Source organism: Prionailurus bengalensis, chromosome B3 (assembly GCF_016509475.1).
Source record: "Prionailurus bengalensis isolate Pbe53 chromosome B3, Fcat_Pben_1.1_paternal_pri, whole genome shotgun sequence".
In the NCBI taxonomy this organism is placed as follows: domain Eukaryota; kingdom Metazoa; phylum Chordata; class Mammalia; order Carnivora; family Felidae; genus Prionailurus; species Prionailurus bengalensis.
Genome location: NC_057355.1, coordinates 39869462 through 39885665, shown reverse-complemented (window position 1 = coordinate 39885665; position 16204 = coordinate 39869462). Strand labels below are relative to the sequence as shown.

The 16204-nt window shown below is 38.3% G+C and overlaps 1 protein-coding gene across 3 annotated transcripts in view; it reads right to left on the bottom strand.

Annotated features, from left to right (window-relative positions):
• The window catches only part of DPP8 (dipeptidyl peptidase 8), a 67171-nt gene extending 51228 nt beyond the window's left edge, over positions 1–15943 (bottom strand). For 2 of the 3 annotated variants that reach the window (XM_043555138.1, XM_043555139.1), the window contains exons 1-4: positions 15831–15943; positions 13952–14088; positions 11477–11746; positions 6191–6303 (exon numbers count right to left, since the gene is read on the bottom strand). In XM_043555138.1, the coding sequence (XP_043411073.1) occupies positions 6191–6303; positions 11477–11746; positions 13952–13988 (420 nt within the window). In that variant the 5' untranslated portion in view covers positions 13989–14088; positions 15831–15943. The other variant, XM_043555137.1, reaches the window with a different exon arrangement.
• Between the last annotated feature and the right edge of the window lie 261 nt (positions 15944–16204).

Below are 16204 nucleotides of genomic sequence, written 5' to 3'. Positions count from 1 at the left end.
CATTCCTTAAAAAACACAAACAACCAAAGTTCAGTCAAAAAGAAATAGATAACTTGATTAGCACTACATCTAATAAAGAAATTGAATTTGCAGTTAAAAACTTTTCCACACAGAAAACTTCAGGTCCAGATGGCTTTACTGGTAAATTCTACCAAACAAATTTTTCTAGCAAATTAAAAAGGAGGAAATGACTTCCAACTTATTCTTGGCCAGCATAACACCATTACCAAAATCATATATAGAAATTACAAGAAAATGGGCACCTAGGTGGCTCAGGTTAAGTGTATGACTCTTGATTTCAGCCCCACGTCAGGCTTACGTTGTGCTGAGTGTGGAGCCTACTTGGGATTCTCTCCCACTCTCTCTCTCTCTCTGCCCCTCCCCACATGTACTGTCTCTCTCTCTCAAAATAAATAAATACACACTTAAAAAATTTACAAGGGGGGACACCTGGATGGCTCAGTCAGTTAAGCATCCAACTTTGGCTCAGGTCATGATCTCACAGCTTCTGAGTTCAAGCCCCGCATCAGGCTCTGTGCTGACAGCTCAGAACCTGGAGCTTGCTTCAGATTCTGTGTTTCCCTCTCTCTCTGCCTCTGCCCTACTCACACTCTGTCTCTCTCTTTCAAAAATAAAGATTAAAAAAATTTTTTTAATTACAAGGAAATAACCTTACAGACCAGTATCCCTCATGAACATATAAAACAATCTCAAGAAAATTATAGCAAATTAAATCAACAATACTTAAAAAGGATAATAAATCATAACCAAGTGATTATTGATTTAACATTCAATAATCAAATGATGCTTTACCATATTAACAAATAAAAAAGAAAGCCTTATGATCTTTTCAACAAACACAGAATAAAACACTTAACAAAATTCAGTAACTGTTGCTGATAAAAATTCTAAGCAACCCAGAAATATAAGAGTACTTCTCCAGCTACCAAAGGGCAGTTATGAAAAACCTACAGCTAATAGGCTTACTGACAAAGGACCGAATGACTCCTCCCCTAAGATTAGGAACACAAGAACATCTGCTTTCACCATTTCTATTCAACTTGGCACTGGAGGAGTTAGCCAGTACAATAAGCCAAGAAAAAGAAACCGAAAGAAATCATATTGGGAAGCAAGAAGTAAAACTGTCAGTGTCTGCAGGCAATATGACTGTTTATACAGAAAAATCCAGTGGAAGCTACAAAAAAACGAATGGAACCAATAAAAGGGTTTAAGCAAGGTTACAAGACAAGATCAATACACAAAATCAATTGTATTTCTAAATATTATCAATGAACAACCAGAAACTGAAATTAGAAAATACCATTTACAGTAGAATAAAAAAATCTCTGAAATATTTAAGAGATAAAACTTATCAAAGACTGTACATGACTGGTACCATAGTTGCCTGGGGACAGATGGGTAGGAAGATTACCGAAGGGTACAAGGAAACTTTTGGGGGTAATGACTGAGATAATGGTTTCACAGGTACATACATATGCCCAAATCTATCAATTGTATATTTAATAGTTGCAGTTTATTACGTGTCAATTACACCTCAATAAAGCTTTAAAAAATGAAATCGTGTAAGTACCAGATGAAAACATGATTGAATTCTTTTATAATTTGGGTGTGGAAAAAACTGTTCTAACTGTGAGAGAAGACACAAATTCTAGAAGCAATAAAATCCCAAAGAAAGAAAAGACTGATATATAAAAATCTTTCACATGACCAACACACACACACACACACACCACCCACCCCAGCCCACCCTACCATAAAGAGAGTAAAATTACAAATGACAACTTGGGGAAAATATTTGCCAACTGTATCACAGGCAAAAGGTTAATATCCTCTTTAAGTAGGTTAAAGACTTCTAGGGGCGCCTGGGTGGCGCAGTCGGTTAAGCGTCCGACTTCAGCCAGGTCACGATCTCGCGGTCCGGGAGTTCGAGCCCCGCGTCAGGCTCTGGGCTGATGGCTCAGAGCCTGGAGCCAGTTTCCGATTCTGTGTCTCCCTCTCTCTCTGCCCCTCCCCCGTTCATGCTCTGCCTCTCTCTGTCCCCAAAATAAATAAACGTTGAAAAAAAAAATTTAAAAAAGACTTCTAAGAATGAAGAAAAAGACCTATCACCCCACAGAAAAATGGGTTAGAAATATAATAAACAATTTACAGAGAAAGAAATGCAAGTAGCCTTAAACTGTATAAAAAGATGATCAATTTTGCCTGTAACAGAAATGCAAATTAAACTATACTGGGACACTATTCCCATCTAGCAGACTGGCAAAAATCCAAATGTACAACCATATATTTATTGTGTTGGAGAACTACGGGAAAACAGGCACACTTACAAATCTTGCTAGTGGGAATTCGAACGGCACAGTTCCAATGGAGGGAAATTTGGTACTATCTAGAAAATTTACAAAAGAATAGACCTTTTGGTCCAGTGATTTTATTTCTAAGAATCTAGCTTAAAGACATACTGGCAAAATTATAAAGAGGTGTATGCCCAAGCCATTCCACTGTGATACTATTTATAATAGAACTGGAAATAACTGAAATGTCCACCAATAGGGAACTGGTTGACTATGATTAGTCTGCACAACACAACCCACATAAAAAGAAATAAAAATGATGTATGTATCCCTGTGGAGTGATCTGAAGGATACATTGTTACTTGAAAATTGCAAGGTGGAAAAATGTATACTGGATGTTACTATTTCTCTAAGGGGTGGGGCTATGAATGTCTATATACTCACATTGTTTAAAAGGGAGAAGCTATTTAGAAACAAAACCGTTATCTAGAAGGAGAGGGAGGGCAACAGATTAGAGGAGACAGGGAGCTTCTCTGAATACATTGTTCTGTGGATTTGAATTGGGAATCCTGTAACTATTTTATACAACAAAATTCAATTAAAAATTAAAGGAATTCCTGGGTCAACTGAGTGGCTTAGTAGATTAAGCGTCCAACTTTGGCTCAGGTCATGATTTCATAGTTTGTGGATTCAAGTCCTGCGTTGGGCTCTGTGCTGACAGCTCAGAGCTTACAGCCTGCTTCAGATTCTGTATCTCCGTCTCTCTTTGCCCCTCCCCCACTTGAGTTCTGTCTCTCTCTCTCTCTCTCTCAAAAATAAAGATTAAAAAATTTTTAAAAAGGAATTCCTAACACTTGAAAACAAAATGAAGCAAATGCACCTAACTGGATAGAAGTGGTAACATAACCACACAGAGAAGAACAATTCCAAGTTACTGTTATAAGTAATCATAGTGTTGATTCCTTTGTTATCTTGAAACTTGTGTGTGTAATATGGAGTAAAGCAAATGAGTAATATGTTATTTAAATTGTTATTTAGCATCAGAGAAAGGAGATTCATATGTAAGATAAATGAGGTTAAAGAAAAATTCTGTATATAAAATTTCAATTAGTTACATCAGTCTGACATTATGGTTTATCTGACTTGATTTGGATACATATTGATACCTACATTTCAAACACGCACACACACACACACATACACATAGAATGTATATATTCCCTAGTTTGTTCAATAAAAAACCTAGAAACGATGACAAACCCAATAATAATGCGCATTCCTAGTACCCACATCGTGGTCTCTTAATACCAATTTCCTCTAAAGGAACTAGAGCTCCTTGCAGAAATGATGGACTCCAAGCACGCAATAGGCAATGTGTAAGGTGGAAAATCTTCATTATAGCAGCAAGTATCATGCCAAAAGGATTTGACACGTCAAGTTGAAGGGGCTGTCACCAGCCAAAAATAAGACAATTCATGCAGTAAGAATAATAACTGTCAGTGGATCAAAAAACATCAAATAGGTTTACTCTACAAGTTTATGAGGATGGATACACACACACACACACACACACACACACACACACACACACACACCAAAAAAAAACATTCCTCTGAAAAACCTAGGTGATCACCTATGAAGGACTACAGGAAACAAATTATTTGAAAAATGATAAATAAGGGGAAAGAATCAAAATTTATTCTGCCTTTCCATTGTTTCTTGAGTTTCTGAATAGCAATTTCTTTTTATAGAAGTATTTCAGTTAATAAATGAAGAGGGAATGATAAAATACCACCATTTTTTAACTCCTCATAAATTAATGGATTTTGGCAATGATCCAAAGGGTGCTATCATCACAAGAAGAGAAATAAAGTTCTATATGCCTCCTGATGGACGTATCTTTTATCTAAGAAGTATTCTTTTTTTCTAAATTGTGGTAAAATATATATAACATAAAACTTGCCATCTTAGCTATTTTGAGTGTTTAGTTCAGTAGTGTTAAGTATACTCACATTGCTGTATAACCCATTTCTGAATTTTTCATTTTGCAACACTGAAATTCTATACCCATTAAACAACAAGTCCCCATTCTTCCCTTCCCCCAGCCCCTGGCAACCACCTTCTACTTTCTGTCTCTATGAATTAGACTGCTTTAGGTACCTCATATAAGTGGAATCATATAGTATTTGTCCTTTTGTGACTGGCTTATTTCACTTATTATAACGTCTTCATGGTTCATCGATGCTGTAGCATGTCAGAATTTCCTTCTTTTTTAAGGCTGAATAATATTCCATTGTATGTATATACATTTTGTTTATCCATCCATCTGTCCATGGACACTTGGGTTGTTTCCACCTTTTGGCTATTGTGAATAATGCTGCTATGAACATGGGTGTACAAATATCTTTTCGAGACCCTGCTTTCAAAAAAAAGCAAACCTGGGTCTGATCAAGTTTCTAGATCTAACTACCTATTCATATTTACAGAAAATACGGGGGCCAAAAAACATATCAAACAGCACCACAGATAAGCAATCAGCAAAACCTTCTTTCTTCAATGGATAAAGTACAATGAGGAAAAAAAGGATAGAGGGAAAACCAACAGATTAAAAGAGACCTATTAATAAATTATAACATGTGAACCTTATTTAGATCTTGATTTGAACAAATCAAGTGTAAAAAAAGAGAAATTTTATTTAAATATCAGGGAAATTTGAACACTAGTTGAATATTTCATATGAAAAAAAGATCAGCAGTTTTTTTAAAGTTATGATAATGATGCTGTGGTAATTTCTAAAAAGAATTTGTATCTTTTAGACACACACTGACTTATTTACAAGTGAAACAACATATCTGGCTCTGCTTCAAAATGATCCAAGAAGTGGGGGTAGGGATTGCAAGGGGAGACTGGTAGGGCTGCAATAAAATGTAAATGGCCAAGATTTGATAATTCTTGATAATTACATACAATTTTACTAGTTTGAAATTTTCCACAATAAAAGTTTAAACTAAAAGTTTGATTTATTAATTTGCAAACTGTTTCATTAGAAAACTACCATTATTTTGGTTCTTAAAAAAAGGAATTTTTCTGTTTTAAAGAAAAGTCATGAAGTCTATGTAAAAAACAACAGTGATATATTTGCAGTCAAAATGATTAGTTATCATAGAAATTATTTTTTTAATTCCTAAGAATAATATCACATTTAGCTCATTTAACCCAAAATGCTATTTAATAAGGAAATATTCAATGTAAAATAATAAATGAGAACCAAAAGGGCAAACGATCACACCCAAACTGTCATCTTGTTCTTGGGATGTTTTCAACTATTTGCTTTTTGTCTAAAGATAAAATATTGAGGAAAACAAACAAACAAAAAAAAAACCCCTAACAACCCCTAAGCTTTTGATTCTACATAAATTGTATTATACTATTTAGAAATAAAAACTGAACTTACTGTCCTTACATTAACACTGTTACTAAGCAGTAAAACTAAAGATTCAATTTAAAAATTTAAACAAAAGCTTTCTGGAACTATATATCTGCCTTTATATGAATATAAAGGCAGAAACATATATCTGCCTTTATATGAATAACTCCTCCCCCCAAATGTGAGAACTATATAACTAACAAGTTTATAGAAGGGGAAGGTGGTTTAACAGGGAGAAAGTAGTTTTAAAACCTGAATTGTAACATCCCTTAGTTTCAGATGTTGAGAATTAAATGGAATTTAACAGTCATACATTCAAAAATATAAACATGTTTTCATTCTTTTTGATTCACACCTACTTCAAATATAAAACCCACTTGAATTTCTGCCTCTTAATAAAGGCATCTGAAAATGTACACCAAATCACAGGAATAGCAATGTTTAATCCTACCTGAAAAAGATCCAAAAGAGGCTTCCAAGAGAGCATTAAGACTGCTGCTCTGTTGATGGTTTTGGGAATTTCAGAATAAAACAGTGTATTTTCTCTGTTCTCACCAGACATAGCTATAAGAGAAAAATAATCATTTAAAAATCATTTCCAGAAAAAGCAGTCTACTGCAATCGTAGTAGTAAGTACATGAAGCCTTCTACATAATGCGAAGTTTTGCACTCTCTGGGAAGGTTAACAGGTAGGAGATGCACATGCCATTTGCCACGGGAATTTTCTTCAGTAAAACCCAGGCTTCACAGAAGAACGCTCAAGTTTCATTTCAATATTCAGATCCTGGACCCTCTCAAAACAAACGTGAAAGTGTGTAAGACGATGTAAGGACAAATATCTTTTTAGTTTTTTGAAAATTGTTAAGTCCTCTTACAAGTTGGCAATAGATTCATGAAACGCAAAAGCATGGAGCTTTGTGGAAACTTCAGGTTACTAAGTTTCTTCTTCTCCTGAATCATTTAAAATTCCTATTTAGGGGCGCCTGTGTGGCTCACCTAGTTGAGCATCCAACTCTTGATTTCAGCTCAGGTCATGATCTCACGGTTTGTGAGATCAAGCCCCACGGAGGGCTCAGTGCTGGCAGTGCAGAGCCTGCTTGGTATTCTCTCTCTCCCTCTCTGCCCCTCTTGCTTGTACTCTCTCTCAAAGTAAATAAATAAACTTAAAAAAATAAAAATACTTATTGGGACGCCTGGGTAGCTCAGGTGGTTAGGCGTCCGACTTCAGCTCAGGTCATGATCTCACGGTCCATGAGTTCAAGCCCTACGTCTGGCTCTGTGCTGACAGCTCAGAGCCTAGAGCTGCTTTGGATTCTGTGTCTGTCTCTCTCTCTGCCCCTTCTCTCGCTCACGCTCTGTCTCTCTCTCTCAAAAATAAATAAAACATTAAAAAACTAAAAAAATAAAAATAAAAATACTTATTAAAAAAAATTAGGGGCCAGGGGTTGCCTGGATGGTTCAGTCGGTTAATTTAAGTTTCCGATTTCAGCTCAGGTCATGATCTCGCGGTTCGTGGGTTTGAGCCCCATGTTGGGCTCTGTGCTCACAGCATGGAACCTGGAGCCTGAATCCTTCTTTGGGTTCTGTGTCTCCCTCTCTCCCTGCCTTTTCCCTGCTAATGCTCTGAATAAAATTTTTTTTTTCATGTTGATTTTTGAGAGAGAGAGAGAGAGAGAGAGAGAGAGAGAGAGAGAGTGCATGCACAAAGAGCCATGAGATCATGACCTGAACCGAAGTCGGACACTTAATTAACCAACTGAGCCACCCAGATGCCCCTAAAAAATACTTATTTAGAAGTATACATAGATCTAACTGAATACTAGTTTTTCCTGTTATAAATATCCTATAACCATAATCAGCAATACATTTACATTACTGAAATGTAATACATTTCAGATCTAAGTATACTCATTAAAACAAAACAAAAATCTGCTATTTGATTTGCTAAAAATCTCTTTGTTCTTTACTGGGGAAGGATGAAGTAAAGAGGTCTATACTAAGTAGAAGTCAGGTCTATTCTGTGAAACCATGCAGTAACTGAATGGGAATATCACAGCAGTGTGGAATGAGCCACATACAAAAGAGAAGTAATAGAAACACATTATGATTATGAAGACGTGAACCAAAGAAAATTCAAAGTAAAACAAATCCCTTCTACCATAAAATGTGCTAGAATGGTATCATTTCCAAAAAATCTAGGGGAGAGTGAAGGAAGAAGAAAATAAAGCACAACAGGAAGACCAAGGAACTCCCTCTCGGCTAGAACAGATCCTCAGCCTAGTGTTTTTTTTTTCTTTTTAATTTTTTTTTTTAATGTTTATTTATGAGAGACAGAGCATGAGCATGAGCAGGGGAGGGACAAAGAGAGGAGACACAGAACTTGAGGCAGGCTTCAGGCTCTGAGCTGTCAGCACAGAGCCCAACACCAGGCTCGAACCGACAAGCAGAGCCGTGAGATCACGACCTGAGCCAAAGTAGGACACTTAACCGACCAAGCGATCCAGACGCCCCCTTAGCCTAGTGTTTGTGATAATGGCAGAGGAGGTAGTCTATGGAAGGGCATGGTAACTTCCATGCTAACCCCTGCAAAGGCTGGGGATGAGACCCCAAGTATCCATGTCTTCCTTTATTTCTTTATTTTCCTAAACTGTTCTTAAGCTTTCTTAATTTGTACTGCCTTTTGGAATAAAAAGATATCAACTGACATTCACTTTAGAACTTGACTCTGTCTTAAATGTATTCTGTAATTCTAGAGTTACTTTGTTAAAGAATTATCAGAATGGCAGTCACCTATCTATACCATTCATAATTTTATAAAATGTGATCATATCCTCCTTAAGCCTTCTCCTTCTAAGAGTCTTCAGCCCTGGGGCGCCTGGGTGGCTCAGCCGGTTAAGTGTCCGACTTTGGCTCAGGTCATGATCTCGTGGTCTCTGAGTTCAAGCCCTGCATCAGGCTCTGTGCTGACAGCTCAGAGCCGGGAGCCTGCTTCAGGTTTATGTTTCCTTCTCTCTCTGCCCCTCCCCCACTCATGCTGTCTCTCTCTCAAAAATAAACATTAAAAAAAAAAAAAAAAGATTTGAGTCTTCAGCCCTCAAATATGAAAAACTTGGTTCTCATCTATTTTCAAATGAGAACCATTCTCCGTAATCATTTCAGCTGAACCTCTTGAAACTGTGCCTTGTTCCATGTCTTCCCTGGCTTCATATGTGACCAATAAAAACTTCCAAGGCATTCTAGGCACACACACACCAGTTCCATATAAGCACAAAACAAACTTTTCCCATTGTTTCTCTCCTGATGACACACTAGAACACACTTATGGGTGTTCAAAGTATATTAAAACTTTTAGAACAATGGATTTATACAAAAAAATATTTTAAATTCAGATGAATATAAAAGACTTGAACAAATGAAAAGGCATACAACTTTCTTGAAGAGCTCAAAATGCTTAAGACTGTCAATTTTTCCTAACTTCACCTATAAATGTAACATCAATCCTAAAGGAGTTTAAACAGCATTAGGAAAAAAAAGCTATCTAGGCTATTTTTAAGTGTTCATAGAAAAACAAGCAAACAAAAATAGCCAAAACAAATATGAAAGAGAGTGATGAAAGGTGACTAGTGCTACCAAATAGGAAAACATATAGAGCTATCATAACAATAATAGTAATACTATGCTGCACTCAATCTGAGGGAGCAATGGAACAAAACAGAAAGTCCAAAATATATACAGATATTAAATGACATAATCCTGGAGTTGGGAGAGCCTAATTTTTTCTTTTTATGTTTATTTATTTTTGAAAGAGAGAGAGAGCGCGCACACAAGTGGGGAAGGGCAGAGAGAGAGAGAGAGACACAGAACCGGAAGCAGGCTCCAAGCTTTGAGCTGTCAGCACACAGCCTGACATGGGGCTTGAACCCACAAACTGTGAGATCATGACCTGAGCCGAAGTTGGACGCTTAACTGACTGAGCCACACAGGCGCCCCAGGGAGAGCCTTTCTAGATACGATGCCAAAGCCTACAGAGAATACAAATTTAACTATCAAAAAAAAAAAAAATCACAAATTTCTATGTGGCAAAAGGCACCAAAGGCAAAAGACAAATTAAACCTCAGAGGAAAACACTATAATGGTTTAATTCCTTCATTATACAAAAAAATGTTTTAATAAGAAACACCCACAGTCCAACAAAAAACAGACAAATGTTATAAATAAATCAGTCACAGAAAAGGGTATATAAAGGTCTCTTAAATATGTAAAAAGATGCTCAACCTCACTTATAATTGGAATTAAAACTATAATGAGATACAGGGATATAAGGTACAGAGTGGTGACTATAATTCATAATACTGTATTGCATATTTTAAAGTTGGTAGGAGAACAGATCTTAAAAGTAGGTAAGTGGGGCACCTGGGTGGCTCACTTGGTTAAGTGTCTGACTCTTGGTTTGGGCTCAGGTCATGATCTCAGCTTCATGAGTTTGAGCTCTGCTTGGGATTCTCTCTCTCCCTCTCTGCCCCTCCCTTACTGGTACTCTGTCTCTCTCAAAATAAATAAATAAACTTAAAAAAAAGTTATCATAAAAAAAAAATCATTGAAAAAATTTTTTGTTAACTATGTAAGGTGAAACATATCTAGTTAAAATCTAGACATTATAAAATATCTAGATCATTTATTTTGGTGATCCTTTTATATTGTATATAAATATCCAATCTTTATGTCATATACCTGAAACTAATATATATGTCAATTATACTTCAACTTAAAAAAAATAGTAATTTATAAAACTAACTACAATGAGATGGCTGTTCACTAATCAGACTAGAAAAGATAAAAAAGTCTGATTACCCACTACTGGTACAGGTGTGTAGAAACAGATACTCTGAGACAATGCTGATAGGAATATAAACCCTCGATGGAAGGGTAATTTGACAATATCAACCAAAATTCAGAATACATACAACTCTTGTCCCAACATTCCCACTCTCTGGAATCAGTCCTATACATAATAAAATTCACAAATGTACAAATTGATCTAACACAGAAAATATTCATCGCATCATCTTTTCTAACAGTATAATAGAAAAACCTAAATGCCCATTATTAGGGGCATGGTTAAGTAAATATGGCACAATTATATAATGGAATACTCTGGAGTTGTTAAAAAAAATGCATCTATAATTACTGATGTGCACTAATCCACTGAATAGCTCTAAAAATATATGCATGTATATGAATGAAATAACCTTGAAGGAGAGGAATAAATTTATTTTTAAAAGGTTAACAAACAAAAAAGTAAGTCAGTGGCATAAATATTTAATTTAGATGGATCTTAAATCTGGAGTGAACAGGCTCAGAAAAAAAGACACCAAATCCAGTCTTGGTTTAAAAAAAATGAAAGTAGCCACTGATGAGAGTGGTTTTACTGTTTGTGTTCCTAATCTGACCATTCCCAAGGAAAGGCATTTTGAACTAGCTTTAGGAAGAAGTAATTTCTGGCATCTTTAACTTTGATTCTGAAAGGCAGGCCACAATCAACTCATGGTTTCGTACCTGCAAGTGAAAATAATGGGACAAACCGAAATTACAACAGCACCAAAACTGAAGTTCTTCCAACCATTTTTTTCCCTTGAATGGAACATTACTGATTCATTTATTTGTTCACCAATTGTATCTAGCTTGTAAGTTTGAATCAAGAAAGAATTTCCCCTAGAAACTATGACTTCATACTCACCAAGGTAATAGATCCTGTCTGAATGAGGCCCATCTGGATCATTCCTCTTCACAAACATAAAATCATGTGGTGCCTTAGCCATCATATAGCCATGATATTTTCTGGTATCAGCAAGTAGCTTTTTAAGCTGACTCCAGGAATATCGCTCAACATAAAATGGCTCCAATTTAGGACGATCCTGTGATTCAATATTCTCCTCACACTCTGCAGTTTCAAAGATCTCAACACCCAGCTGTTCTGTTTCCATTGCTGCTGCCATGTTGCATTTTCCTAGAAAAATAAGGCACATGAAGTTAGTTGTTCACAGGCCTGCCTTCTTTTATATTAATCGGTATGACAGTCTGATAGTGCTCCCCCCCCCCCCCGAAAAAAGGCAAGAAAAAGATGGTCTTCAGCACATTTGCAATGAAAGCTAGTAAAAGTAATAGCTCCCTCTTCTCGGTTCAGTTTAAAAATGAGATTTTTTTAAAAAATTGAGGTCATGTCTATTTCACTATGTCTATAAATCGCTTTAGGACCTTTTATAAAAGGCTGTCCTTACATATCTCTTGCCAAAATTCCTTTTTTCTTTCCCACACTGGAAGGAAACAGGCCATATGCCAGTTGGCTGCTATGTTCCATCCAAGAGCATGTCAATAGTGAAGCTAAATGTGCTAAGGGAGCTAAGTGTTTTTGCACTTAAAAAAGTAACACATTTGATAAACATGAACTTCTTCAGTTAACAGAAATAACTGTGACCAATTAGAACAGTGATAAAATTGCTGTCAACAATGTACTTGTAATAATACAATGTAATGTAATAGGGCACTTACCCATGAAAATATAAATACTGTATCCTTTTCAATAGAACTCCAAACAACAAAAGACTTAACTGGCTGGTACATTTTTCTTTGTCTTCTGCTCTTGCCTAGACATCACTATCTTACCATCACTTTTGGTGACTATAAGGAATTTATGTAACTATGATTATAGATTATACAACTTTTACTCTCAGAGAGGAAAAAGATACTATTTTCAAGCGGCTTTAATTAGTTGAAATAGTTTATGCAAAAAGCATTTAACTTTTGTACTATCGATATTTGAAGTGGGAACCCAATTTACCAGTTCAACCCCAAAACAATATTAACATTTCATCTACCAATGGTGTTTCTTTTCATTTTACAAATTCAGAAGAGGATGTATTTTCCTTTATTTCAACACTTAAATGTAACACAAGCAAAGTTATCAGAGAAAATATCAAGAAGTGTTATCATAAGCCATTGTGTGATGTTCTGCCACGCATTATTCATGAAACTACCAAAAAGAAGCAACATAAAAATTCTGGAGCAACCTGCTTTTTTTGATTTGGGAGATAAATAGATTGCATTTATGTAACGGATTTCGCGTAACTATTAACTACTTCTAGGGCAACAATCAGTATATGATTGTATATTTAATATGATGTCTTTTTTAAAGCTCAGCTTCCCAGGTTAACAAGAGTTCGTGGTAACTACCAACCACAGAGAAAAAGTAATTAATTAGAAGGTGTGGGTTGTGAATTACTACACTAGGCAAGCTTTACGGCAGAACAGTGTGTGGCCAGAACAGTGTGTCTTTTTTCATGCTACAGCGAAACATATTACCATTTTCAATGTAACAGTAGCACAAGTGGACAAAAAACCCACTCAAGAGTTTTATCAAGTATCCAACTTGTAATGTTACTAGGACAGGACATTTACTTCCAATGACCAAAATCCAAACAGTTCGGTAGAGAAAAGTCATTTAGCTCAACTGCTACTTAGCACACTGATAGTAAGGAGCAGTTTATGACAGTGGTGACTGCCCACCTAAAAGCTAATGGGAGGCCTACTTTCTATCAAATACGTAAGTGGATCTAGTTCGACTCCTAACAGAGCGAAGGACAAGTGAGAGAAGCTACACAAACCGTGCTCATTTTTTTCAACCCCCCATTTGTTAAATTTGGAACTTCACCTTCAAACCACTGCTCACAAGAATAAGGCTAGGGAACAGAAGAGGGAAGTTCAGCGGGCAGACTTCCCAAGGCTTAGTGCCCAGCTTCCTGAGTCACCGTTAACTTGACATCTCTCCTATGTAAAAGTTGTGTTAGCGCGCACTTATTAATAGCAAATTACCTGCTATTCCTAAGTTGTACTAGGTCTCTGGACTATTTCTGTCTCTGTCTACACACACACAAACTTCACAGTTCAAATGACATTCTACTACTCCATGTGCTTATAGTAAATGTACATCCTGCATTTTCCAGGATACAGCTAATACCATACAATTTTAGCAATATACACAAGTGTGTAACTAAATGACTTAAGTTCCACGTTTCCATAACATCTTATATTCATATACATTCCTAAGATTCTAACTTCAAAAATTAGAAGAGAGAGTCAGCATACATTTTTAGCACAGTGCATATATTTCACTGCCCCCCTACCTCTTCACTTAAGGACCTTCCCTCATGCCTACCTGATTGTATTTTCATCTGCTCAGATCTCTTCCACATTCAAAGAGATCTTTTTCAAGTGACTCAACTTCAAGCATAGATCCCTCTGCTCATCTTGCTCTCTTCTCACAGGAGTCTTTCCTTTTCTCACCATCCAATCCTGCTCACCAGGATAATGAGATAAGATACAAGGCTGTTGTTGATCATTATTAAAACGGAGCATATGTGGCCAAAAAGATTAAATCTCAAATCTCAAATAGTACTTAAAACGGATACAGAAATAACCTTCTTGGTGTAATATATAATGCCTGAATTATTTTCTATCTACATTTTAGATCATTATAATTACAATTTTTTAAAAATCTCAGAAGTGTACAGCCTAATTTACTCAAAAGGATAGCCAAACACAGTCTAAATCCTGACATGTATATATACATTAAAAGGCAAATTATGGAAGACCTTCAAAAAGTAAAAAAGGCATACAAATGTGAGGTTACTCAGTGGCTACTGCAAATCCTCAAAAATGACAGATGATTAATAAAATTTATTTCTCTGTGCTTGTTCCTGTTCCTGCTTTTACATTATAATACATACTGAGCTGGGTGGAGACAGACTCCGTAGAATTACCAGTAAAAATTCTAAAACAGGCCATTTTCATGGAAAGGGAACTAACTTGCATTTAATAATTTTTTTCGTAAGATGAAGAATGCGCTATCCGTTTAAAGTGCACTCCACTTTTGCTCTTTTCCTTTCCACCGATGGTCTGAAAACAATTGAATTAGGTAACTTTGCCCTAAAAGGAAGCATTAAGCTTGTTGAAATTTTGGCTTAGTAAAAGGAAAAAGAAAGGAGGAGCTGTGATTACACTTGTTACTTTGTTATCAGTTTTAATTCTGGGCTCACCAAGTAGGTGAAGGGGAGATGCGGTGAGAAAAGGTCAGTGGCAATGGAGGGAAAAGGGTGAAGCTATGCTAGCATAAGAACGATGGACTAAGATGTCAAGACATGTTCCCATGTACTAAGCCCCTCACTCAGATAAGAGCATGTTGGGTTAGAGAACGGCTTCAGGACTCCTGAATTTGGACCCACTAAAACGTCATTCTTAATTTTCAATCCAAGAGTCAACCAGTCGTCCAGTTGAACACCGCACGCGTCACTTAAGCCTAGCCATTTCACTTTTCTGGGTCCAGAGCTAGTGGAGAGGTTGATTATCACAGACTGGGCAAAGATCTTGAAAGGTGTGAATGGGGAAGGGGAGGATAGGTGTAGCAGAGAATGTTGAGGAGAATGCGGGGTGGGGGAGGGGAGGGAATGCCAAGTCTTAGAAGTCTTAAGACAAAAGCGTGTGAGGGGGAGAGGTGGGGGAGCGGGAAAGGAACGTATATATCCTGCCCCGGGTGGGTGAAAGAGAATGAGCGGGGGGCCAGTGAAGCAGGGAGGGAATCGACCTAGAGTGGGACAGGAAAAAGGAAGGAACACCGGCTGGGAAACCAGAAAAATCTCAGTCCGAATCCGATCCGCCACAGTCGAACTTTAGGCAGATCCCTTCGCCTCTGCGAGCTTCTGTTTCCTCATCCGTAAGCCCGGGCATCACCCGGCTCCCAACCCCAGCGAGGCTCAATTAGGATAACGGACGTGGAAGCCGGGAGGCCAGCACCCAGCGCTCAGGGGGCGCCCAGTGAACGTTGGTGGATTCGGCATCTCAGAGCCTCGGCTTCCTCTTCCGGCAAGCGGGGCCCCGCCACCGGCTCTGATCCGCGCAGGGCGGCGCGCCGGATAAACCGCACGGCGGGCTAACCGGGAGAGCGCGTCGGGCGGTTCCTCCGTAAGGCGGAGCGGGCCCGCCGGGCTGGGGCCCAGGCCTCGCGGGCGAAGGGGAAGGAGAGGGGGCGGATACTGCACCTTCCCCCCCGGCCCCGCCCGGAGCGTCCCGACGCGTGCTACTGAGCGGGCCTGCGCCGCTTCATGCCGCGCCGCCTCCACTCCCGACCCGGCTGCAGCGGCTTCCTCGGCGACGGCGCCGGTGGCAACCCAGGCGGCGAACGCGGCACTTAAAGGCGGCAGCGGCAGCGGCGGCGGCGGCGCTGGCGCTGGCGCCTCGGAACTTCCGGTTCGTCGCGACCCGCCCTCCGACCAGCGAAGGCTCGGCGGGGCCAAGAAGGGCGCCGCTCCCTGCTGGGTGGGGTCCCTTGCCACAGTGCAGTCTAGTGGCCGGAGGAACGAACGCGGCGCGGAACGGACACCGCTGCGGTGGGGGACAGAGATGAAATCCAGAA